We start from the raw sequence: 27,795 nt of genomic DNA, 5'->3' as shown, positions 1-27,795 counted from the left end.
GAGGAATAGGATTTTGAAGTCCGGACAGACTAACAGAAAACTGATCCAAATGTGTGTGTTTATATTTCTGCTTTTGTTGTAAAAATCAAAGTCTGATTGCTGGTTTAAAATGGTAAAACTAATAATGTTCATGGACTCTATTATAAATTTTCTAATTGTATGGGAAGAATCCAAGAAAAATATAATTAGTTGATTTGCAAATCCTCAAAGAGCTACAGATTCAGGTAGTGGTATGTTCTGATTCAACAGCATCATAATGCTGCATTTTATATGTGTGGCTAATGGATATTTTCATGAATGTTTGCTAGCTAGTCAGCCAATACAGAGAAATATTAGGTAGGGTAATTACTCACAGTTGTGTTTAATAAAATGAGAGAAAATTATCAAATGACTCTAATAATAATAATCCTAGAGCAGGCTAAATAATTCAATGATAATTACAAGTATTAATCTAGCTTTCTTCCCTGATTATGACTCTTCTCTCCTTTATCATAATGGGAGTAGCAGATTGTCTGCAATGAGTTGTGAAAAGCCAGCAGTGACTTTGGCAGTGAAGGCCTCCCATCAATTTTGATAGGTTAAAATGATTCTGGTTGGTCTTGAGTAAATGTGTCAATTTTTTTTTCTGTGTGTGTCATAAAAGAAAGAAGCAATAGTAAATTCTTGCTGTTATTCCATCGAGCCAATAAAATCATACTGCCAACAAGAGGCTGTTGACACCGTAAGTGTAGTTAACTTTCTTGAAATACTAGGCCTGGAAATAAAATTCCAATATTTCACATAACCTCTTTTTTTTTTTAAAGAAAAAAACAAAACAACTATACTGCTTACATTTAGGGCCCCGCTGTTGTGTAACTATTTTTGAACATGGCTACTGTCAATGTGTATATATATATTTTTTTCTGTGCAATAAATTCATTTAGAGATAAATTTGGATTGCAAATTATTTTGGGGGAGGCATGGTATTTGTGGCTAGTTTTACAAGTTAAAAGGACTAAAAGAAAGAAGAAAAACATTTTTCATTACAGCATATTTACATCTGTCCAAAGTACTTATTTACTATAACACTGACTAATGTATAATACTGTACACAAAGAAAGAAGTTAAATGAGTTATAATTCATTCGAAGTATAGCTGGCCATTTTAAAACTTACCACTGCATCTTTCTGGTATGAAATGTGATATCTGGCAATCTGGTCCAGTTCATTACATCAGGTCATTTGTATGTTCTTATTACCATTTTGATAGCATAGCACATTTTGATAGCATAGACATTTTACAATGGAACTATGATGCATATATTTTCAAAAGTATAGACATACATGAAGCTATGAGGTCAAAAAAGATGAATGTCCGTAGTACCATATAGACTCAACAAATAAAAGTATCCAAGGCTCTGAATGAGATTTATGAATATTGTATAAGATTAGGCCAACATGTGGTTTTGATATAAATAATCTGTTCTTAAATTAGAATTACAATCGTTGAGTACAGTGTTGAAAATGGCAGATAGATTTTAGCACTCTTTGCTCACTAAGGGAAATGGAAAAATGTTTAGTTTGGTCAGATTTTCACTTAACTTCTGAAAAGAGAGAACCCTTCTGAAATAAGAATCCTTAAAGATATAACCCCATTGGCACAAGTTTTCAAGAAACTTGTTTGATGTTGTAGACAATTATATGGCACATGTACTGTTCTAGATGCTTCATGCCAATAATATGTAAGCCATACCAAGGCTTCATATTCATATAGAGATGTTCCTCAGCTTACAAGGGAGCTATGTACAGAGAAACACGTAAAAAATTGAAAATGCATTTAATACCCCTAAACTATGAAATATCATAGCTTACCTTAACCTTATTTAAACATACTCAGAACACTTACATTTCCCTGCATTTGGGCAAAATCATCTTAAGCAAAGCCTACTTTATAACAAGGTATCAAATATCACATGCAATTTATTAAATATTACACTTAAGAAAAGAAGAATGTTTATATATAGAATGGTTGTAAGTATATCAGGTGTTCACCCCTGTAATCTTCTAGCTGACTGGGAGCTGTGGCTCACTGCCCCTGCCCAGCATCACAAGACGGCACCATACCACATGCCACTGGCCCATAAAAAGACCCAAATTCAAAATTCAAAGTACAGTTTCTACTGAATCACTTTCACTTTCACATCATTGCAAAATATATCATAAGTTGCATCATTGTAAATCAGGAGCCATCTTATTTGAAAGTTAAATCACAGTCACCCATATACACACCAAAAAAAGGCCTTCATGTAGGGCCATCTATGTATCTCTAAACAACATAGCATGACATATCAACAGCAAAAAATGGATGTGAAGGGGACAATTGCTTTGCGTCAGTACTCTGAGCAGTAACATACATGGCCTTACTCACCTAGCAGAACTCCAGAGCTAGCTGTCGGCAAGGAATTTTACAAATGTTTGCTGAACAGATTAAGCACTATTATTTTTAAATTAGTGTGCATGTCTGTTTTCTAAAGATATGTTAATTTATTCTATTGACTTATTACAAAACCCAATAATTTCCTCTTATTTAAGTGGCAGGAAAATAGAATTCTTTTTAATTTAAATCGAATGGCTTTTTAGGGAAAATATACCGAAAATTCTGAAACTTGTATTGCTTATGAATCTTTTATTGGAATCCTTATCAAGTTGTATTTTTCAAGATTTTCCTAAATAATCTTCAATGAATTGAAAATATTTTGGGGATTTTATTGAAGGCTATTAACACACAATTTCACTTTGTTAAATATAGTGCTAAAGTTTCAACCAAAACGTTGTGTCTTTTTTTTTTTCCACTACCACATCCTCCATCTACTGACTGGATTCTCTCCCCAACTAGCACATATATACCATTGTCTATATTTAGGATAAGTAAGGGTCATCTTTTATCTTTATTCTACTCGTCGTATGCTTCTGAACTTGTTGAATTTTAATATAGTCACACCATAAGCATCACATATTTGATTCCCCTTTAAGTAGTAAACAGTGCCCAACCAGAGCATACCTTCAAAGCTATCAATATACTTACTCTGATATATTATTTTTGTAATATAGATGTCCATCAACAAATGAATGGTATATATATATATTGTATATATATATATATATATATATATATATATATATAATATATATACACACAATGGAATACTATGCAGCCATCAAAAGAAATGAAATCTAGAGGGTATTATGCTTAGCAACATAAGTCAATCAGAGAAAGACACTATCATATGATCTCTCTGATATGAGGAAATGGAGGTGCAATGTGGGGGGTTTGGGGGACAGGAAAAGAGTAAATGAAACAAGATGGGATCGGGAGGGAGACAAACCATAAGAGACTCTTATTCTCATAAAACAAATTGAGAGTTGCCGGGGTGGTGAGGAGGGTAGGGAGAGGGTGGTGGGGTTATGAACATTGAGGAGGGTATGTGCTGTGGTGAGTGCTGTGAAGTGTGTAAACCTGGCGATTCACAGACCTGTACCCTTGGGGCTAATAACACATTATATGTTAATTTAAAAAGAAGAAGAAGAAGAAGAAGAAGAAGAAGAAGAAGAAGAAGAAGAAGAAAAGACTACTATAAATCCAATGCTATCGTTTTCAGCGAAGACTGTGTAATCAGGCATATTTTATTAAAGGAACCAAGTAAAATGATGGTCGAAAATTGGAATAACAGAAAACATAAAAATCAGAGATTTAAAAAGAGATATGGGACAGTGTAGAAAATATAGTCAATGATATTATAATAGTGTTATATGGTGACAGATGGTGGCTATATTTGTAGTGATCATAGAATAATATATGGAGATATTGAAAACCTGAAACCAATGTAACACTGAATATAAACTATACTCAAATAAAAAAATAGTAAAAATAAAACATTTTAATTTAAAAAGATAAAAAGAGGGACAAGAATTTGAAAAGTGAATTTCAAAAAGAGTAAAGATGAGTCTAAGACATACTCTGAACCTTGAGGAAAACACCATTTTGAAAATTCTTCCCATTTTGAGAAAACTCAAATGAATCAATACCATAAAAGAACCCATTATAACTGAGAGACGTAATGAATTCTCAAGAAATAATTTTATGACAGGATAATTCTTCCCTATGAAACAGCATACAGAAAACAGGGGAAACACCTGGAAGCAAAATAAACTATACTGAAAATAAGAATTAGGAAAAAGATAAATGATGAAAGATAAGAAAATTAGACCTGTGACAGAGACCAAGTGAAGAGAATTTTTAGCTTGTGGTTTAATGATTTTGAGGATAATCTAGAGTTCATAACTGCCTTTAGACAGGCTGGTTGTAGGCAGTTTAGGCAGACCCCTAAGACAGGCCTACTTTGGGCAGGTGGTGTTGGAGGAGGCCATTGGGCTGGACAAAGACAAATCCAACCATTTGACTAAAGTGTCTGTGAAGATGTTGAAGTCAGATGCAACAGAGAAAGACCTGTCAAACCTAATCTCAGAAATGGAGATGATGAAGATGATTGGGAAGCACAAGGACACCATCAACCTGCTGAGTCCTGCACACAGGATGGTCCTTTGTACATTATCATGGAGTATGCCTCCAAAGACAACATACAGGAGTACCTGGAGGCCCAGAGGCCTCCTGACCTGGAGTACTGTTACAATATCAGCCACAATGCAGCAGAGCAACTCTCCTCCAAGGACCTGGTATCCTGTGCCTATCAGGTAGCCTGAGGCACGGAGTACCTTGCCTCCAAGAAGTGCATACACCAAGACCTGGCCACCAGGGAAGTGCTGGTGACAAAGGACAACATGATGAAGATCTCAGACTTCAGCCTTGCCAGAGATATCACTACATCAATTACTATAAAAAGACAACCAAAAGTGGACTGCCTGTGAAGTGGATGGTCCCTAAGGCCATGTTTGACCAGATCTACATCCACCAGAGTGACTTCTGGTCTTTTGGTGTGATCCTGTGCGAAATATTCACTCTGGAAGCCTCCCATATCCTGGAGTACCTGTGGAGGTGGTTTTCAAGCTGCTGAAGGAGTCATTTGATGGATAAGCCAATAACTGCACCAGAGAGTTATACACAATAATGAGGGGTGGCTGGCATGTGGTACCTTCAAGCTGCTGGTAGAAGACCTGGATCATCCTGTGGCCTTGACCTCCAACCAGGAGTACCTGGACCTGTCCTTGGCCCTGGAACAATACTGTCTATGCTTTCCCAACACCCAAAGCTCCACCTGATCCTCAGGGAAGAATTCCACCTTCTCTCATGAGCCGTTGTCCAGGGAGGCCTATCTGCCCTGACACCCAGCCCCGCTTGCCAATGGTCGACTCAAATGACTAGTATCCCTATTACTCCTGTCCAGATTCCGTCATAAGCCATAACCCTTACCCCCCACCCTCCATGCAAGACTCACTGCCTTCTCATTTGTCCCTTTCCTACTGGCAGGAGCCAGCTGCCTACCTGACGCCTTAACCCCTTGAATTTCACCTCTCTTCCCTTTCCTCTTCCTCCTCCTTACAACCTGCTCATGAAAGAAAGGAACAGAGAGGCAGGTACTTGCTCGTGGCTACTTCCTTCCCTCCCATATGTTGGACCAAGGCCCCTCCCTGTCATCTGGTACTGCCTGGACGTCGAGGGAGTGGGGGTGAGTCATGCCAGTGAACGCTGTTGGAGCTCTCCTGTTTTGGTTTTGTCTGCTTAGCATAACATGTAAGACTGAGTTCTGGTGGCAGGGTCCTAGTCCTTGGGGCTATAGCACTAACGAGGGGAGGTCAACTGCTCTGGGCCTGAGATGGTTGGTAGGCTGAGATGTATTTGTAACCTTTGAGGGAAACATCCTTTGGAATGATCAAAGAGAGCTTCTATGTAATACCATACATCCACAATTAAACCCCAAGGCTTTCTAATTTGGAATTTGGCTGTTTTGTGCTTGGTGGCAACCAAAACCAGCCTAGGGCTTTTCTTTTGTTTTGGCAGAAAAGTAGGAGGCAGAGGACTTGAGCATTTAGACATCTTGCTGCTCTTTGGTTTAATCATACTCTACTGAGTTGCCCGAAACTAATTAAGCTCTTGGCTCTGTAGAGGAGAGATGATGTTCATTACATGTCATTGGCCACAATGTTCCTTTTTAAAATTGTTGTTAACATTTGTGTTATTTTTCAGCATAAGAGACAAGCTTTATCTTAGTTTGGGCTGATGTAACAAGAGCACCATAAACTAGGTGCTTTAAAGACATACTTATTTCTCTCAGTTCTGGAAGCTGGGAAGTCTACGGTCAAGACCCTGGAAGATTCCGTGTCTGTTCAAGTGCCCACTTCCTGGGTCACAGATGACCATCTTCTCCCTATAACCTCCAAGGTGGAGGGGGCGAGGGATCTCTGTGGGGTCTCTCTCATGGAGACACTAATCTCGCCCATGAGGACTCCACCCTCATGACCTAAACATCTCCCAAGGACCCCATCTCCTAGTTATGTCCCTTTGGACATTGAGTTTTCAACTTATGAATCCGGGAGGGATACACTGTCTACAGTGAGCTTCATCAAACATCTTTTATGTTCAAGGCACTGTTTTTTGGCAAAATTAATCATTTCCTACACATCCTTTGAAGCAAGAGTATTTCTGCACTTTGCCTTCCTTTAGAACCTTTCTTTAGAGAGGATCCTAAAATGTTCAGAAAAGACGCAGAAGAAACCTGCTGGTTAGCTCGTTTCTCACAGTAGAGCAGAATTCATTTTGAAGCAGGTTAATCTTAGAAATCCAGGCGAAGACAATTCGCTTGAAAATCATCTCAAATGATCAGTTTTGTTAGTATGAGTAATAGTAACTATAAGATCAATAAAACAACTTTTTGTTCTACTGTGGGCCTACTGTACCTCAGAGCACCTGAGTCGAACCATCTCATGATCCTTTCAACATCCCACTGAGGGTCACAGTGTCTTCTCCTCCACGTTATGGATGAGCATGAAGTCTAGGCCAGAAATGACACAACTTTCCCAAAGCCATATTGCTACTGAGGGGCCAGCTGGGATCTACGCCCACTCTGGTGCCAGAGCCTGTGATTGCAAACGTGGGCTGCACTAGCTGTTCAGAACAAAGGACTATTCATGGGGGTGACACAGCAAACCCGTGAGACCCACCACCCTTTTCCCTAAGGTCATCCCAGTACAGCCTGCAGTGATGGCCCGAGTTAAGCATTCGAACTTGGTACTGCAGAAGGCATGTTTTAGGGACAAGATTGGTGTTAAGGGGGTCTAATGAAGCCCAGAGGGAATGGAAGGAAACAGGACTTGGGGAAATATCTGGGTCCCTGGAGCAGTGATCTCCTTTTATTACTGTGCACCTCTCTTTCACATAAATAAATACATACATACATACATACATACATACAAAAATATTTGCAGACATACCACCAATTTAAGCAAATTTTTGATAAATTATAGACTCTACTACTCTACTAAATTATTATGCACATTATAAATGACATGCAAAAGCTAAACAGTTAAATGGATGACAGGAAATATGAATAAAACTTATAATATTTTCTTCCAGCCCCTTACTGGACTATTTCTCAAACTCCCTTTGGAGAAGACTTTTTAAATTTGTTTATTTATTTATTGAGAGAGGGAGAGAGACAACACGTGTGTGCACATGTGAGTAGGGGGGTGGGGCAAAGGGAAAAGGAGAGAGGCAGACTCCCCATTGAGCGCAGAGGCCTCAGTAGGGCTCAATCCCATGACCCTGAGATCATAACTTGAGGCAAAATCTTGACTCAGACATTTAATCCACTGAGACACCCAGGTTGCCTGGAGAAGACTTTTTAAGAAAGAGATAGGACACTTGGATTTAAAGCAATAATTCCTAGAATTAATCTTTAAAAGTGGGAAGATAGAAATGTTTTTTTTTAATTTTTAAAGATTTTCTTTATTTATTCATAAGAGATGGGAGGCAGAGCAGAACCAGGTTTCCCGCAGAGCAGGAAGTCCAGAGTGGGACTTGATACCAGGACCTGGGATCGTGACCCGAGCTGGAGATAGATGCTGGAGATACTGATAAACCAAAATTTAGGGGAAAATACTGAACTTTACTAGGAAGATGAAGCAGAAAAACAGCATATTGCAGCAACATGAGTTTTAGATAGCTGTTGGTCACCCAGAAGGCTTAAGATGGAGAGAAAAACTAAAGGCTGTAGTGACCCAAAATTGTCCGAGTTGTGTAATTTGACCCAGGAACTTCCGGGTGACATAAAGATTTGTTTATTTATTACACGGACAGCGCCATGTGGGGACAGAGCAAGGGGGAATGAGAATTCCATACAAACGTGTGAGTGGCTCTTCTCCCGTCTCCAGGGGGGAAGGAAGAGATTGGGTTTACTCCAGTAAGCATGGTGATGAGTTGGTGAGGTAGGTTGACTAGATGTCTGGACACCTGAAAAAGCCAGCTAAGGGGGCTTCCTGGCCATCTTGTCAGTGTCTTATTGAAAGCTTGTCATGTGCAAGACTTTCTTTTAACAGGTTGCCAGGGGAATTGATGTACAAATCAGACTACCGGCCGCCATGTGTCATTGCTTAGGTAGTCTATGACACAATGTCCTGCAACTAAGGGGATGCACTTAGCATTGCAGAAATCGTTCTGTCTTTGTTATTTTGAAATTTAGAAAATATCTTATTAATTTGTTCACTCCAAAGAGGCAATTTATTGCTTACTATGACCGTCTTTTGGTAGAGGACACAAAATTGCTTTCTTTGTTAGGAGAATCAATGTGTTACACCAATTTTCTGAAAGATGGAAATGAAGTGCCTCCTTCCAGCTGGGTCAGGACATAAGTGTACCCTACGTATTGGTTTTTCAATAGAGTCCATTTACAGAATGTACACGTCTCTCAATACAGAAGACATTTGCTCACATTTATGTGTAGAACATTCCCAAACCTGGTCCAGGTTGCAGATGAAACCGTCACTCTGACTGGCAAGGCATAACGAAGAAGAGTTTTCCTGTAAACAATATGTGGTCATGGAAGGAATCAGCACTGCAATTCGTGGCTGATTCCAAAGGCTCTAAGAGGTGGTAGATGCACAGGCAAAGTGGTGACTTTTGCAGAGGAAGCAGGCTGGGGAGAGATAGCAAAACAGAAGTTTGAGAGGGCCCTAAAATCTCCTCCTGTGGGATTATTGGCCATTGAGCTTGAGAAAGGCTATGGTGAAAACTTGAAAGAGCATCAGATCAAACCCTTGGCCACTGGAGGTTGAAACTGACATGAGCAGCAATATCTCGATTCTTGACCCAAGGCCATAGGATGACAATCTTTGCTTTTTCAATGTGGCCTCATGTCTCTATACTGCCCTATAAAGAAATTAATACACATAAATGCTGAGAGTGTAAAGTGTAAGCAGAGCTCCCCTTGGCCATTTCCTAAGTTTTGTCCACTCCGAAGTGAGTATCACTTTGGTGAGTGCATTGCAGGAAATGGCCTTAATGATCAATGGCAGACCTCCACTCCAGAGTGACATAAAAAGCAATCTGCACCTCCTTCCTGATTTGTCTGTAATGAAACTAACTTTCCTCAGGTCCCAGCATTCGAGGCAGATAAATATGTTCCCTTTCGTTGGCTCTTACTCATACTTCAGCAAGATTTCCCATGTGCTTTCCTGGGCTGGCTGGGAAACTGGACCACAATTTATGGCATCTTAGGGGACAGGCGTGTAGAATTCCAGTGGGATCCTGGAACAGAACCTAATTGGAGATTAGAGACCATTGCGGTGCAAAGCTTTTCTTTGAGATCGAAAGAGGTGCATGTTATGCAAATATTAGCAAGTGTAAGTTCACACTGTCTATTGAAAATATATAGACTCATTATGGTCAAGAAGGCTGGAAGATAAGTAGATTTTGGGAAAGATGCAGGTAAATTCAGGGAGGTGGCAAATTACCCCAGGGAAAGTAGAATTGTGAAAGAATATGGCCCAAACTTTTAAAAAAGATTTTATTCATTTATTTGACACACAGAGAGCCAGAAAGCACAAGTGGGGGGAATGGCAGAGGGAGAAGGAGAAGCAGGCTCCCCGCTGAGCAGGGAGGCAAGTGTGTGGGACTCGATCCCGGGACCCTGGGATCATAACCTGAGCTGAAGGCAGACACTTAACCGACTGAGCCACCCAGGCGCCCCCTGGCTCCAACTTCCAAAGATGGTGTATGAGATACCTTTGGTGGGAAGGAATGAAGATCAGCAACTGTCCTTGATTCTGCTTCTCAGGAAGGCATTGTGATGTGGTGCCCAGGACTTTGGAGACAGACACATGCTTGGTGCCCTCCGGCTCTGCCGCTACAGCAACACCTTCCAGAGGGCAGCTGCAGGCACCGGGTGGCGTCACACAGGGTCAGACCAGGGAGGCACTCAGCCACATACCCCTTCCACCATCCTGCTGGGTTTGAAAGAGCACTATCAAAGTCCCTGCTGCCAAAGGACCATCCAGAGTGACATGTCCCATGGGGCACGCCGGCATTCCTTTACCCCTTCAGGTTATTGGCAGCAACGCTGGAAATTTTTTTAAATTGCCTGGGAAAATGATAGCAAAGGGCTCCAAAAAGGAGTTTCAAAACGCAGACTTCATACTATGTTTTGAGTACATTTCATTCATTTGGCAGGTACTGACAGGGTGCTTAAGTGCCAGGTGCTGCTGCATTAGAAATTGACTTTAGAAGTTAACAGGAGGGGGCTCCAGCCCTCAACCAGCACAAAGTGGATCAATGGACGCATGTGACAGACAGAGCACTGTGACGGGGAGTACTAGGTGCTCTCATAAGAAGGGTGTGCTAGGAGCTAAGGGAACACTCGGGGGGAGCCAGCACCAACACTCGGGGAGAGCTGTGGGAAACATGATGGATGCAGATGGCTCCAGGGGGAACCAGAGAACTGCTCAGATCCCTGCTTCTTAACAGCTCCAAGTGCCCGCCGCTTCAGAGTGGGGGCTGGGCGAGCAGGGAGCTGGGGTGGGCACAGCGATGCCTGAGTTCCGACCTGCAGCTCCTGTGCTGTTTCACCTGTCCCTTTAGGAGTACAATGACATAGGATGTACCAACGGAGGATCTACTCCTGCATCCTGGTACTGGGAAAACACGCGAGGGCTGCGGAGCTGAAAGCAAGAGTTGGTAGTTCCAGGAATGTGTGCAGGGTTTTAAAAAACTATACACGGGAAAATATCCGGTCTTATTTGCATGTGTTTGTATCATGCACAATTTTTAACTGCAGTCCTCCTTTTACCTTCTTCCATGTTGTTAAGACTCTCCTCGCCTCACCGCTGCCTTTGTCCCTATAATACCTGTTGACAGCCTGGTGCTCATCCATGAGCTCATTCGCCTCTATCCACGCATGCATGGGGCTCTGTCACTGTTTAACAAATATGGGCTCATTTTATCTACCTCTTGATCTAGTGATTCCCGGTTAATAATCCCTCCTGCATATCGTCCTTGTTTTTATCTTCATTTTTTATAAAGAATGGCTGCTCACCTTTTATCAGGTTCCTTTATTTTTTATCAAATGCATTTATTGCTATGGTCTTAAGAGTTTTTTCACAGTTAATTTAGTGATGAGGTAAATCTTATTGATTTTCTGGTCTTGAGCTCCCTTTATTTTCCTGGAATGAATCCAAGTTTGTCTCAGGATATAGTCTTTTGATAGATGCTTGACTTCTGATATTTGCTAACATTAGTTCAGTTTCTGTTAACTAATCTGTCCTAAGCCAGATATGTTAATAGCTTCCCCGTTCCTCCCTCTCAGGTTTGGGTATTAAAATTGTGCTCAGCTTCATCAAGTGAATTGACTTATTATTGCTTAATTGCCTGCTGCCATTTAACAGTAGAATGACAGTTATCCAGCTGCAAACCTGTCTGATCTTGGAACTCCTCTTCTGAATTTTCCATTCTTGAATCATTTGGATGATTTGGTTTTCCTAGGAAATCATCGTTTCTTCTAGGTTATCAAATTGATTAGTATAAAGTGCCTTGCAGTTTAGTGCTTCTTTTATATTATGCATTTGCTTTTATATCTCTGTTCCCAATCCTTATCTGTTTTGCAACTCTCTCTCTCCCTCTCTCTGTCCCCTCCTCCCTGAAACCCCCCTTTCCCCATCCCCCTTCCCTCCCTCCCCACCACCTCCCACACCCCATCTTTCCCCTCTCTTATCCGTAATAGGACATGTGAAGTTTTTTTTATTATTATTTCATTAGTCTTTCATAGAAACAACTTTGAGTTTATTTGCCCCTCATATTTTTTATTACTTTAAAAATTTATCTTTATTATAATTACTTCCTTTCTTTTGATTGAGCTGCCCTTTTCTGATGGGTTTAAATGAGTAGTTTCTTTTATTCAAAAAATGTTTGAAATTGAAGACATTTGACACTGAAGTCTCCTTAGAGTATAACTTCTGGTGTCTTCTGTAAGTTTTGGTATGAAATAGTCTCCTTTCCATTGCTTTCAAGATTTTCTTCAGTCGTCTTATGATTTCTTCTTTGACTGAAGACTGTATTTCTTAACTTGTATGTAGTTTCAATTATATGTTACCAGGTTATCTAATTCTGATTCTACTGGATTGTGATCAAAGAACTGTTCTTTAAATCTTTAATTTGGAAGGCTTGTAAAGGTTTCCTTTGTTGCCTAGTATGCAATTAATCTTTACAAATATGGCTTTTCTTAGGTGTAAGAAAGAAATGTTTTCCGAGAGAAATAAGGATGTCTATTTTCTTTTTTTTTTTTTTTTAAAGATTTTACTTATTGGACGCCTGGGTGGCTCAGTATGTTAAGCCGCTGCCTTCGGCTCAGGTCATGATACCAGGGTCCTGGGATTGAGTGCCACATCAGGCTCTCTGCTCAGCGGGGAGCCTGCTTCCCTCTCTCTCTGCCTGCCTCTCCATCTACTTGTGATTTCTCTCTGTCAAATAAATAAATAAAATCTTTTTTTTAAAGATTTTATTTATTTATTTGACAGACAGAGATCACAAGTAGGCAGAGAGGCAGGCAGAGAGTGAGAGAGAGGAGGAAGCAGGCTCCCCGCGGAGCAGAGAGCCCTATGTGGGGCTTGATCCTAGGACCCTGGGATCGTGACCTGAGCCGAAGGTAGAGGCTTTAAACCACTGAGCCACCCAGGCGCCCCAGGATGTCTATTTTCTGTGTGTCCTTGTTTTTCCCTCCTTCTAGTAGATACTCCCATTTGAAAAGCTAAAACTTTACCTTGTTATTGCATTTTTAGAGTCTTTAGGTATTATGTTGTTAGATGTATACCTGCTTATACCTTTTACATCTTCTTTCCAAACTCTGCCTTTAAAATGTCCCTCTTCATCTTAGTACCTATAACTTTAGACCCAACTTGTCTGCGATAAATTTTGCCATTCCGGCTTTCTCTTTTGCATGGTATCTCCTCACCTGATACATTCTCAATCCCTTTTGCATTTTAAGTATGTTTCTTGAACAGCGTGGATCTGTAATTCCCTGATAGGCGCTTTAATAGAAAAAGTCAGTCTGTACACATTTAAATTAATGATAAACAGTCATGATCTTATTCCTCCCATCTTATTTTGTTTTTATTTTCCCCATTTTTGATGTTTTTAATCAAGTTCATTCTTTTTCTACTTGATAAATATAGAAGTTCTTTGCAATTTTCGATGACAGCTTAATTGAGATATAATTCACAGGACATACCACTCACCATCTAATGTGGACATTTTAATGGCTTTCACTATAGTTAACTATACTATACTGAACTACCTACACATTTTCATCATCCTCAAAAGAAAACTTTAGCCATCACCACCAGTCTTAGGCAACTGCTAATCTACTTTCGGTCTCTGTAGATTTAGCTATTCTGGAAATTCCATATAAATCAAATTATGCAATATGTGGTCTTCTGTGACTGACTTCTCTCAATCAGCAGAATGTTCTCAAGGCTCCTCTGAGTTGTGGCAAATAGCAAAATTCTATTCCTTTTCAAGGCTGGGTAATATTCCACTGGCTGGATGGATCATATTTTATTTATCTGTTCATCAGTTGATGAACATCTGGGTTGTTCTCACCTTTTTGCTATTACAAATAAACCCTAAACCTTCATGCACAAGTTTTTGTGTGGGCATAGTTTTTTTCTTGGCTCTATACACAGGAGTGATATTGGTGTGTCATATGGCAACTCTGTGTTCAGCATTTTGAGGAGCTACTAAACCGTTTCTAATGTGGCTGCACCATTTTCCAAGCCCACCAGCAATTTACAGGTTCCAGCTCTTCACATCCTTCCAACACCTGCTTTTGGGTTTTTTGATAGTAGCCATCCACGTGGGTGGGAGGTGGTATCTCACCATGGTTGTGATTTGCATTTCCTGAATGATTAGTGATGTTGAGCATATTTTCACGTGCTTATTGTCCCATATATTTTATATATACCTTGTATGTATCTTTAAATATATATTATATATTTCATATTTTATTTATATTTAAATACATATTTAAGAATGTAAATATATTTACATAAATATGTTTATATAAATATATGATAATGTAAAATATATTTATATATACATTTATATATTAATGTATACATTTGAATATTGGAGAAATGTGTATTCAAGTTCTTTGCTCATTTTTTTAAAGATTTTATTTATTTATTTGAGAGAGATTTATTGAGAGAGATCACAAGCAGGCAGAGAGAGAGGAAGCAGGCTCCCTGCTGAGCAGAGAGCCCGATGCGGGACTCGATCCCAGGACTCCGAGTTCATGACCTGAGCCGAAGACAGCAGCTTAACCCGCTGAGCCACCCAGACACCCCTCTTTGCTCATTTCTTAACTGGGTTGTCTTTTTATTTGAGTTGTAAGAATTCTTCACACAGCCTGAATGCATGTTCCTTATATATGACCTGCAAATATTTAATCCCATTTAGTGGCTTGTCTTTTGACTTTGTCAATGGGGTCCTTGGAAACACAAAACTGGGACATTTTGGTTGAGTCCCATTTATTTGTTTACTATTTTTTTTAAGTTGCTTGTACTTTGGTGTTATGGCTGAGGAGCCATTGTTAGATTCAAGACCACTAACATTTACCTTTGTGTTTTCTTCTGAAAACATTATCATTTTATTTTATTTTTATTTTTTAAAAGATTTTATTTATTTATTTGAGAAAGAGACAATGAGAGAGAGCATGAGCGAGGAGAAGGTCAGAGGGAGAAGCAGACTCCCGGTGGAGCTGGGAGCCTGATGCAGGACTCGATCCGGGAACTCCGGGATCATGACCTGAGCAGAAGGCAGCCGTCCAACCAACTGAGCTACCCAGGCATCCCGAACTTTATCATTTTAATGCTTACATTTATGTCTTTGATGCATTTTGGGTTATTTTCTCTGTATGGTGTGAGGCAGGACTCCCGTTTCATTATTTGCATGTGGCTGCTTGGGAGTAAAATACTGTTCTTACCCCCATTGAATTGTTTGGCACCCTTGTCAAACATTAGTTGACTGTAATTTATTTTCCTTTTTTTTTTCCCCCATTCAGGCATTTCATGTGCCATGTATATTATATTTCTACGAAAAAGGAATCCCAGGATTTTCCCTCCTGCCTGGTCTTCCTTCTTCATGGTGCATGATGCCAGAAAAATTTTTCCATGCAGTGAAACCAAACTGAGGGGATGGAAATATTCTGGCACTTTTCTAGATCTTTCAGTTATACAAGTCTAGGGCTGATCATGCCACACTTGTTTAACTTGCCCGTGAGGCTCACAGCAGTTTTCCCAGCTCTGTGGTCAATAATTTCAAATTTGCCAATGTACTCATGCTTCGTCATCACAGTGAGGAAATGGGATGATGACTTTGGTGCAGGGCCTCCTAAGAACCTGGCCTTCGCCTCCCCTTTCAGCAGTGTTAATGTTCTTGAGGGCATCTGTGGGACATTTGTTCACACTGTTACTGCAGCACGAAAAGATGGCAGAAAAGCTTTTTTCCCTTTTATTAATATTTGGTCTTGTTCTCCTTCCCTTTCTCATAACCGAATGCGTATTTCCCCTCCGTCATTTGAAAACTGCATACTGTTCACCAGCTGTTTTCCCCAGAACGAGACCTTGTGTATCAAGAATCCTTATTTCACAGTTATTATACACAATCTTAAAGATTTATGACTGTCCTCTTATTTTACACATGCATACACACGAAGCACTAAATACGGACTTTATCTGAATGGCTAAATGTTGGCCAAGACAGAAGCCAGTTGTAGTGGGAACTTCTAGGATAAAGATATAGTCTGAAGTTTTTGTTCTTTAAATAAAGCCTTCATGGGGCGCCTGGGAGGCTCAGTGGGCTAAAGCCTCTTGCCTTCAGCCCAGGTCATGATCCCAAGGTCCTGGGATCAAGCCCCGCATTGGGTTATCTGTTCAGTGGGGAGCCTGCTTCCCCCTCTCTCTGCCTGCCTCTCTGCCTATTTGTGATCTCTGTCTTTCAAATAAATAAAATCTTAAAAAAAAAAAGGTCTTCATATTTTATTAAAAATTTTAGGTGTCCAAATTCAAAAGGTTAACAATATAGTACAATAATAATAATAATAATAATATCATCTAATAATAATATAATAATTTCTCCTGCATAGTCACTGCTGCACACTAGTAAAATGAGATGTTTCTTTTCTTTTCTTTTTTAAAGATTTAATTTATTTTATATATTTGACAGACAGAGATCACAAGTAGGCAGAGAGGCAGACAGAGAGAGAAGGAGGGAAGTGGGCTCCCCGCTGAGCAAAGAGCCCGACGTGGGGCTTGATCCGAAGAGCCTGAGATGACCCGAGCCAAAGGCAGAAGCTTAACCCACCCAGGCGCCCCGAGATGTTTATTTTCATTTGGGATTATGTAGGGGCAATGTGTTTTTGGCTCTCCTGTTGAAGTAGGGACTCCTATCAGTATTGTCTCCACATTTTTCCCTAATAGTAGCTCTGGAAGATGAAGACGTCCCTCCATCTCCCAGACATGAGGGTTTGACCAGAACATGGGATGGTATAAGCTCATTGACATAGTCTCATGAACTAAGCCCTGGTTTATCAGCCACAGTCATTCTCCAAGTATTTTCAGGAGTAAACTTCAGGTGTTGCCCTTACTCTAATTTTTCTTTCTGAGATTTCTGACTGCAATCGCTACTTCCTGCAGTCACTCGAGGAGAAACGAGGCATGTGGCAGCGCAACAGTGTGTTTTTCTTTCAAGATGAGAGAATCACTCTTGATTTCTATATGCATCTCAGATTTTCATATACGAACATGGATTTTGGTGTCTACCCTGAGGAGATGATACGTACGGTGTGAGGCACACCTGTATTCTCATGACACGTCACCTGGGTTACCCAGAACTTTCTGGGCCCGGCAGAAAGGCAGAAACCCGGGTGAATTCCTCATTGTTCCAGCAGGCTGTCAGCCCTCAAAGGCCTTCTGGATGTGTTTGTGCATCGCAGTGTCTGCTGTGTAAGATACAGAAAGAGCACAGTAGTTCAGGGGGAAAATATTTAGGAACACATTTTCCAGGAGGAACCAGGATTCAGTTTGGGTGACTCTTGATCATTTTTCATCTTCTGACGACTGAAAGTGGTAGTTAGTCTACAGTCATGGTTTTAACATGCATTTCGAATGTAATGTTAGTTTCCATCAACATAAAACTATAAGAACTGTCTTCCTAAAGGGCATTCGTGTAAGGCCCGTTATTTTCCAGCTTGATTAATGAAAACAAAATTTTTCTGTAATGCTTTCTTCCTACTCTGTATTAGTTTTCAGGACTGGATTGAAAGTGATTTATTGTGGATAGGGTTATACCTGCTCGTGGAATTTTTTTCTGTTCCTGGGTTTTTAAAGGCGGCAGAGTTGACTTTCTGATTTTAATTCATCTTCACAAATAGGACTTTTTCTTGAAATTTCTATGATTATTTCTTGAAATAATCATAGCCTGGGGGCGCTTGGGTGGGTCAGGTCATGATCTCAGGGTCCTGGGATCGAGTCCCACATCGGGCTTCCTGCTCAGTGGGGAGCCTGCTTCACTCTTTGCCTCCCCCTCTGCTTATGCTTTCTCTAATAAGTAAATAAATTAAGAACCTAAAAAAAAAGAAGTTGTATTTGACTGGAGCTTCATGTGGAGTGACAGATCAACAGAAAGACAAAGGGATATGAGACAGGAAGCAATGAAGGAAAACACAGAGGCGCACAGTACAGACAGATGTTCCTCAGCTTATGACGGCCTCGGCTTCTAATAAACCCATTGTTCAGCTGGAAATCTCTTTAGTTGAAAATGCATGGAAAACACCTAAGCGACTGAACATCAGAGCTTAGCCCCGCCAACCTTAAATGTGTTGAGAACACTTACAGTATTGCACAGTTGGGCAAAATCCTCTAACACAAAGCCTATTCCACAATAAAGTGTCTGGTATCTCATGTAACTTACTGAACACTGCACTGAAAGCCAGAATAGGACGGTTGACCCTTGTGATCACGTGGTTTGCCTGGGGGCTGTGCTCACTGCCCCTGCCCAGCATTACAAAAGAGGACCCTACTGTAGATCGCCAGCCTGGGAAAAGATCCAAACTAAATGCATATCACTTCTGCACTATTATAAAAAGTCAAAAAACCATAAACTGAACCAAGGTGAAGTCAGGGATCTTCTGTACCAGGTGTGTTAGGGAAGGTCAAGCGCTCCTCTCTGGCCAGGAACCATAGTGGTATGGGGGAAAGTTCCACAGTAGAAAGTTCTACAGCAGAGAACCACTAGGACTCAAGCACCAAGGGTCACAGGTTGCGCCAGGAAGACTGGATGCTCCTCTGTGGGCGATGAGAAGCCATGAGCGACTCAGAAAGGCTGCAGAGCTCTGGGCAGGTGGGACAGCTGAGGGCTGCAATGAAGAGGGACAGGTGGAGCTGGGAGACCAGGTGGGGAGAGCCCGCTACCCTCGAACAAAAGGCGACAAAGGTCTGGACTGGGATGACGGAGATGGTGGAAGGTAATGGGATATTCATGAAACAGAACATGGCTTTCCATGGAAATGAAATAAGAGAGGGAGGGAAAACCGAACATGACTTTAATTGCCATCAGTATAAAACGTGTTGAATTAAAATGAATTGGTATTTCTAGACCGATGATGACATCACAATAATGGAAGGAAACCAATTTTGATTTTGAACCTGGTTAAGGAGAAAGTATAGAAAAGAGAAAAGCAGAGGCTCTGGAGTCACACAAATGTCACCGTTGAGATTCGTCCCCACTCTTCATTCCCTTTCCCTGTAAACCCAGGCAAGCGACACCTGCCTCACAGCACTGGTAACAAATAGGGAAGAGCACACGTTCCCGGGTCAGACAGGACAGCCAGGGATCAGCGGCACATGAGGAGGTGACAGGTGGTCACTAAACTTAGCTCAGGTGCATACACAGCAGTTTACGTCACCTTGAGATGGCTCCTTCTGTGACCTCTCAAAGAAGGCGGCAGTGGTGAGGAACGAACTCCAGGAGCTTATTAGCATACATGATCTTCAGGCCGTCCGGATGAGACTCAACGATCTGCTCTACAATCACCTAGCAGAAGGAAGAGCGTTTTATTTTTATTTATTTATTTATTTGTTTCTTTGTGTTTTTGTTTGTTTTTAAAGCACCTACAAGAGAAGTATGAACTATACACTACAGAGAAAAGAATCGAGTAAACCTTAAAAATGCACTTCGTCCTTCCTCCTCCCCACTCAGTATGCTTTCTAAACAGGAGGTAAGTAACAATGGCACAAAAATCTAGGTCCAGGGATTTGGGAATACTGCTCCAACCCGGGGGGACACAGAGGCTGAGGGACAGAGACTGGCCTGAAGCTAAAACATCACACACACTCATCTGCTTCCCTTCTGAGCTTAAAAGCGAAATACTGTATCTGCAGACAACAGCTCTGTACCATCTTCACTCTGGCCTTATCCTCTACCGTCTCCAGAACAGGGAAAGGGCTGAGATGGAAAGTGATGGAAGAAAACACATCTTATTTTGCTTTAGTATTTTATTTTTTTGGTGAGGCTGAGTTGCAGGAGGTGAATGACAAGCATACAAACTTAAAATACAAACGTGGCCACAGTTCATTTAACGACACGGAAGCATAAAGTACTTCCCTAATTTAGCATATTAGATTCAGTTCAATGAAAAGGGCATAAATTAAATACCTAAAATATTTTCATTTAGTGACAAAGAATAATGTGATCTTTTTCACCCCCACAGAGAGAGCTATGAACTATAATAGGATACATACAAAGAACTGACAGATCATTTTCTTTTAGTAGTCCTAATGAAGCTGAGAAGATTACTGAAATTAATCCTTCAATTTCACTTCTATCACTGGGATACTGTCCCGTTTTAAAACTGGAAGCCTTTCATCCTGAAGTCATGGTGGGTAGCTTTATACTTACCGGACAGAAAGAACACTCGCACTGGCAGGTGACTGGAAGAAAGCCCTCAAACACTGAGACTGGCTTCATGACTTCTGTCAGCCTAAACTAGATGAAACCGACGCTGATTGCTGGCGGCCTCACACGGTGCAGCCCATACTCCGGCCGCTCAGAGGCAAGATACACTGACTCCCTGTATTTAACTGTATCCTCATAGGTCAAGAACACTGGGTAACCAAGTTCTGGACTTAAGGTACTACCCTGCTAACTCGCCCTTAAAAGCCCTTTATCTTTGAATATTCCCTCCCTCCCACCTTCCTAGCCTGGCAAACTCCCCCATGGTCTTCAAGACTTAGGCCACATCAATTCTGCGAAGATGCCTCCCCTCACGGACTTTCCCTGAGCACAGAGCTGTCTTCCACCTCCTCCAGTGGGCATGGGCGCCTTGGTGGGGTCACGCTTTTCGGCAACTTCATTGACGTATAACTTAGGGAAATGGAAATTGACCTGAAAATGTTCTGATCCGTACCTTCTTCCTAGGCAAGTCCCTCACCCCTACTAAATTAAGATGATCCCTGAGCTATGGCATCACTGGAAGAGACCAGAGCGCATGCCTGATTCCTGGCATGCTGATGGGCACCAAGCGGGACCAACCTTTTCTTACAACCAGAAGAGCAGGAACTAGGAGCATCTTCAAGGAAGAGCCCTGAGCTCTCTCGCACCCAGTCAAGAAACGAAGCCAGATTAGATGCTCTGTGTTTGCGGAATGAGGTGCATGGGGCACAACTTCATCCATGTACGGTTTCACCAGTACTTGACCGACTAACGCCTCTGCATCCCGTGTCTTGTCAATTGTAGCGTAAGTCCGGAGGCAGTGCCATATGATGTCCACATTGGAAGTCTGAAGCCCTTCTAGCAGCAGGCCTCCCAGGGACTGCTGCAGCATGGCCGTAATGTGGGCTATACGCTGCAAGAACAGAGAGACCAGGAAAGAAGGTCCAGGCACAACAGTTTCTAAAAGCTCAAATATATGTGTATAATTCATATACATATGTGTTATACATATAAAGCGAGCCTCTAATTCTACCAGAATATATGTAAGATTAAAATCCCAACATTTCCTAGAGAATAAGAATCAATCTCTTCTCCCCATGATCGCTTTCTTTCTTTCTTTCTTTCTCTCTTTCTTTTTTTTGTTTAAGGTTTTTATTTATTTATTTGTCGAGAGAGAGCACAAGCACACAAGGAGGCACAGGCAGAAAGAGAAGCAGGCTTCCTGCCAAGCAAGGAGCCCAAGGTGGGACTCAATCCCAGGACCCTGGGATCATGACCTAAGACAGAGGCAGTGGCTTAACTGACTGAGCCACTGAGGCGTCCCCTCCCTATGATTTCTTTGAAAGTAAGTCGGCTTCATCAAAGTGAAGTTTAGACAATTACTGAACGACAAAAAGTTATTTGCCTCTTAAGCTACGGAGTAAATCTGACAAACGTGCATTTAAACCCAGTCAAAGGCTTTGGATAAATGAACTCTGACTACATCATATGATGTGTCAAGTTACATGAAATTCAGAATTAATTTTACTTGCACAGTTTGGAGACTACGCTTGTGTCTTTACACAAAATCTATCTAGCGTGACATAATGGAAGCAGGGTCCCAAGCAAGAGACACTGAAAAAAAATTCAAAGCTAGCTTCAAAATCCTGTAGAGTAGCAATTATCAGGGGGCAATGCTAGGTCAAACCAAAATCATCCAGGAAATTCGCAAACAGCAAATTGAAAATCGAAACCAACACTTACTGGTCTTACTTTGTCCAGAAGAGGCAGGCCTTTGCTCTGAACAGCATGAAACTGTAACTGGTTAAATTCTGTGGCAATTCTCTCCAAAATCTCTCTAGTCCAGAGAGGGCTAGTAGAGACAATTAGAGAAGTGTAATTCCCAAAGTTAAAACCTGCCACCCCCACCGCCCCCCATGCCACCTGCACCTGCATGCCATCAATTTTCAGGACAAACTGTCTGTGCAGCAGGCCCCAGGTGCGAGGGGTGAGGAGCGGGGAGGTCGTAGAAGCCACTGACTCAGCCTGGCCCAGGCCACAGGGCCCAGGCAAGGGGATGGAGCTATTTTAGGTCAGTGTGGGTACAACTGCATGTTTCCACCACGTTCCTCGGGCTCTCCCATTCGTGCCCTTCTTCTCCCTTCTTTTCCCATTCTCTAACCCCTCCTCTCTCTTTCCCTGTCCTACCGTTCATACCCGCATCCCCCTCTTCTTCTCCGCCTGCCTCATTCTCCCTCCCAAGTACCTCCCCAGTACTAACTACTGCTGTCTCCTCAATCAGCTAAAACTGACCGCCTAGCAGCAACCTGGGAAATCGCTCAGAGCAGTGGACTCCAAGTTTACATTTACCCAACGGCAGAAAGAGCAAGCTCGGTGCTCCGGGAGCTGGTGAGAAATCACTCGCAGTGCATCTGCCATCAAGTGGACTGGATACACTTCCCTCTTGCCCCCCACATTAGAAAGCGTCAACCCCATTCAAAAAGAAGCTGAACAGTGAAAGAAAAAAAACAAAACAAAACACAACAAAGGCCCCAAAGCCCCTGCTGGGCTCTATGAGGCATCCCACATCTGAGGATGGGCAGTCAGGTAGTGAGGAAACACACTGTAAGGAAACCCAAAATGTCTGGAGACCTGCCACGGTGTGCCCCGTCCCAGAGCATCAGAACTGTTGTGGAGGGAAGGCAAGCGCTCGGCAGGACCAACGCCGAAGCCTAATCCCAACGTCTACTGATTGATCCCATGCGCATTTCCTATTTATGCTTATCTCAGCATTTCTGGGCCTGGCAGAGCATGATGGATTTACCGTGCGCTGACGCTGCTCTGGCTTTCCTGACTCTAGAGCTCAGAGCTGCTCTTCTGGAGAAAAAAGTCCTCCAAGGTAATTCTGAGCAAGAAAGCGCACAATGTCTGTTTATCAAGGACAGTGTTGCAAAGGGACAGGATTGTAGACACAGAGCTCACCGAGGTGTTTCTATCCGAGGAGCACAGCAGCAACAGCAAAGACGGGAAGAACACTGGAGGGCCAGCTCCCCAGGGGCCGAACGTGGACATGGCTGGAGGGGCTGCAGGCGCTGCCAAGGGCCGCAGCGAAGCAGAGCCGCTGGAGACACACGGGCTGCAGAAGGGCCGCATACAGACTGTCTGCTAAGTGTGGACGAACGGGGGCAGAAGCACGAGTGCTACGGGCCAGAGACACAAGCACAGTGGAGGCTGACCACTTAGTTGAATGCCTTGATGTGAAAGGGGGCAGACACCTAGGACCAGAGAATCGCTTCCTTTGGGATGTGTCCGTTCTTAATGTCCATCATGAGACATGTGGAGCATATGGTCTCTCAAGTTCCTTCCAAATCTAAAACCTTAATTCCTAAAATTTAGAAACCTAACTCCGCCTGCAGGGGGAGGGACTGTTAGCCTCACACAACAGAGCACGCAGGGCACCAGGCGAACTTGACGCAGGCAGCCCAGCTGGCATGTGCAGGACCAGCCCGGGCTACTCCCACTGCAGCACTGTGCGTCTCACGGTGCTGACAGGACCTAACTACTCATTTTCTGAGTCACTCATCTACCCTGGCTGACTGAAAATTCACACCAGGAAGGGAACAAGACAATCACAGTATAACAAAGAGAGCCATCATCTTTTTCCTATTTCATTAGCTTTTTCTTTCCTGTTTGTAAATTTCAACTGGATGTGTCCTATACTGTTTCATAATAATATAATGCTGGTGCAAAATACATCAATGGTAATACTCTGGGCATGTCTAGGAAAAAAAAATGAGATGGAGAAAAACCAAGATGAATGGTAGGTATGCCTTAAAGATCAACAGGACTTTGCTAGTCCTCAGGGAAGGTGATTCCAAATATACTTTTCCACTGCAAGCATAAGGACGTGTTGGAACTGTGGTCTATAACCAAAGGGTTTATAGGAACGTGTTATAGATTTCACCATTTCATGCTCTCCACTCTCCTGGAGCTACATTCTAGCCACAAACCTGGATTTTCTTCTTGTTCATAAATGAAATCTAACTAAGCCGTCCCAGCCTAATTAGACTAGATGTGAAGTATTAATTTATGTGCTACTTAGTTAAAAAAAAAATGCTTACCTGCTTGCTTCTAGTGCAGAGGTTTCTTTAGAACTTTGTGAATTTAAGATTTTTTCAATCTTTTCAACTGATCAAATAACTTGTATAAGCCTCAACACACACATCTATAAAAATAAAAATTAAGCAAACAAAAAACGTCACCATCTTTACTCTTAATCATCTTTATTTCCCATGCTAAATGCAGGAAAATATAAGCCCAAAAGTTAACTTCAAATATATAGGGCATGCTATATTTTGAATATTTCTATGAAACACAGAATTCTCAAGAATTCAAATCTTAGTTCTAGAATAAGCATACTTCCATATTCTATTGCAAGTTTATAGAGAAAAAAAAAAAAAAACCCGACTTTGCTTTCTCATATTCTATACTCTTATTTCTTCTTTTCCCCATCCTGAATCTTTCTATGGGCATTTCTTTCCTATTTTTTTAAAAAAGATTTGTTTATTTGAGAGAGAGAGAAACTGCATGTGCACATGCAGGGGAGGGGCAGAGGGAGAGAGAGAATCGCGAGCAGACATCCTGCTGAGCACAGAGCTCAATGCAGGGCTCAATCTCATGACCCTGAGATCATGACCTGAGCCAAAATCAAGAGTCGGACGTTTAACCAACTGAGCCACCAGGCACCCCTCCATTTGTTTTCTTATGGCCCTTTATTCATGTTTTAACTTTGGCTTCCGATCATACTGACCCTCTCAGTTTACATGTGCATATACCTATATACCCAAGCACCAAATCATTAAAGACCTTTTACACTACAAATATTATCAAAGAGGTTGAGGAACATTATGAAAACTCTCATCCTAAAAGAACAAAAAATACAAAGTCATCCATTCAATAAATAGTTACTGAACACCGCTGGGAGCTCGACATTCATTCCGACGGGGGGTGGGGGAGGAGGGGGGACACGAGAAAATAAAGCAAGAAATACACCCTGCTCTCATAAAGCTTACTGTTTTGTCTGGAAGCGCATGACAAGCATTCTTTGGATAAAAGCTGTGAGGAGATCCAGAGGCGAATTAAACAGAAGGTCCCTCAAACAGGCTTTCTCCCCACTGAGATTTTAACAAATATGCTAATAATACACATAGAAAACATTGTACAGAGCAGCAGGCGAGAGTCAGAAGCCCAGACTCCCAATGCCCGCTGTGCCCCTACATCGGGGCACATGATCATGAATGACATCGGGGACACTTGAAACTGGAGATAGCACTAAGGGGCACACTCCCGGGGTGAGCCCTCAGATGTACAGAGCCGTTGCCTGTCTCACACACCTGAAACTAAGCCAACACCGCATGCTAACTACTGGGAATCGAAAAAATTAAAGTGAACACCAGAACATAAAGAACACAGGATCAGAAAATAACAACAAACCTATGGCAGAATCCTGAGTTTGCTTTGGAAAGCCCACTTCTCCCCTAGTCTCTAATATAGGCCTATTTTCTTTACAGGGCCGCTGACAATTTATACAGTCGTTACCTGTCAAGCGCTGCACCGACAACAGTTATCACTGTTTCTTGTTCTGGAAAAAGTGGGTGATCTTGAGATCGTGTGGGTACCTCTAAAATTCTGTCTTATTATTTCAGGTAGATAACGTGACATAATGCATAAAATGCACATGCGTGAGAGCTTTGAAAAAAAGCTGAATAGTGCTGACAAGTTCGCGAAGACAAGAGGAGAAGGCTTCAACTGGCATGCAGCATAAGAAATCTACTGGAGGGTATGTTTTTCTTCCTTATGTCCTCTTGTTTACACATTCGTTCATCTACTGCCCGAATTCCTTAACTGACAGATGACCTGAGACTCTTTAAAAGAATAATAAAGAAAACGTATTACAGACATTGTTTTGTCACATTATCAAGTTCCTACATCTCATTCAATTCCACAGAACTTAATACCTGTGCACCAGTACTATGCAGATATTGACAAAAAAAAAAAAAAAGATATACCAGACACAGTTACTGTTGAGGGAACTCATTATCTGGGGGCATAATGACACGAAGGCAGGGTCGCATGGCCAGAAGAAGAATGACACATATACAGTGAAAGTTATGGGGATGAGGGGGCATAGAATGGAGAACAGATAATATGAAGCAAAGTACAGGAGAGTCAGGAAATGCGACGGGGCTCGAATCGGACACTGAAAGCCATGTGTACACAGCTGCCGAGATGGGGAGGGAATGGGGAGCAGATATAAGTGCAGACACACTCAGGGGCAGGGGCAGACAGGCACACAGCCATGTGCACTGCAGGCTTCCTTCTGGAGAGAAGCAGAAATAGGAATGGAGGGCCAACTTCACTGAGATGAGGTCTTTAGATTCTGCATATTTTGGAGAACGGGAGAATGTCAAAGCGCTGATGCATGATGATGAAATGTGGGTATGGAAATACCAGGAATCAAGAATGAAGAACAGAAGACCAGAAAAAGGCAGAGCGCAGAGGTAGAGAAACATGTCCAGAAGCTAATGAATAAAGAGATAATTAGGAATTAGGGCCAAAACAAAGGTTAACAGAAACAACTAGAATGAAGTAGGCATATCACAAAAATTCCACAGGAAGGTGAATTAATTCACTCCATCAACATTATGAAACACCTCCTGGACGTCAGTATTGTGGCAGCCCACAGGGATACAATGAAGACAGATATAGTCGTATCCCTCAGTGGTCTGAGAATCTCACAGAACAGCTTCAGAGATGGGACCAGAAAGGCAGGTCAGGCCTGTGGCTGAGCAGGACCAAAGTGGCCATAAAGACAGGCCATGGAAAAGGGAGGGGATACGGTGATGGCAGGGGGTGAGGCGGGACGGGAGCCTGTTTGAGTAGAGCAAATCTGCCTCGGGGAGAGGGTTCGAGAGAAGAGTGGGAGGCCAAAGGAAGGCTAGGCTTGGGAAACAACACCACTATGAGGCCCTGGGAGGAAGAGGCACACCAAGGAGGCAGTGGGAGAGCCCCTCAGCGTCTGGTGTGGAATCCAACAGCAGACCACGAAAATCCCTTCCATTCCAAGGAAAAGTACCTTTAACAAGATTTTGTAAAATTCAAATGAGACATAAACCATGGAAAGTATTGGCTACCTCAAGGCACAACTCAAGATTTTTACCTCTTTCACGAACTCTTTCCTGCCTGCCCCTCCCCTAGGCTTCTCAGCACTGATATTTCCGTTACTCTGCATTTTTCTTGGTTCTAACCATGTATTGTGTCTTCCCTTAAATTATGGTCTCCTTATATTCTCTC

At 42.0% G+C, this 27,795-nt stretch overlaps 1 protein-coding gene across 1 annotated transcript in view; it reads right to left on the bottom strand.

The window, feature by feature from the left end:
• Positions 1–20,103: 20,103 nt before the first annotated feature.
• The window catches only part of LOC131820967 (conserved oligomeric Golgi complex subunit 2-like), a 40,721-nt gene continuing 33,029 nt past the window's right edge, over positions 20,104–27,795 (bottom strand). Inside the window, exons 4-5 of the mRNA XM_059156799.1 lie at positions 21,173–21,376; positions 20,104–20,136 (exon numbers count right to left, since the gene is read on the bottom strand). Coding sequence (XP_059012782.1) covers positions 20,104–20,136; positions 21,173–21,376 — 237 coding nt within the window. The remainder of the gene's footprint in view (positions 20,137–21,172; positions 21,377–27,795) is intronic.

This window comes from Mustela lutreola, chromosome X (assembly GCF_030435805.1).
Source record: "Mustela lutreola isolate mMusLut2 chromosome X, mMusLut2.pri, whole genome shotgun sequence".
NCBI lineage: Eukaryota > Metazoa > Chordata > Mammalia > Carnivora > Mustelidae > Mustela > Mustela lutreola.
Note: the sequence above shows the minus strand (reverse complement) of the source record. Positions and strands in the feature narration are given on the sequence as shown.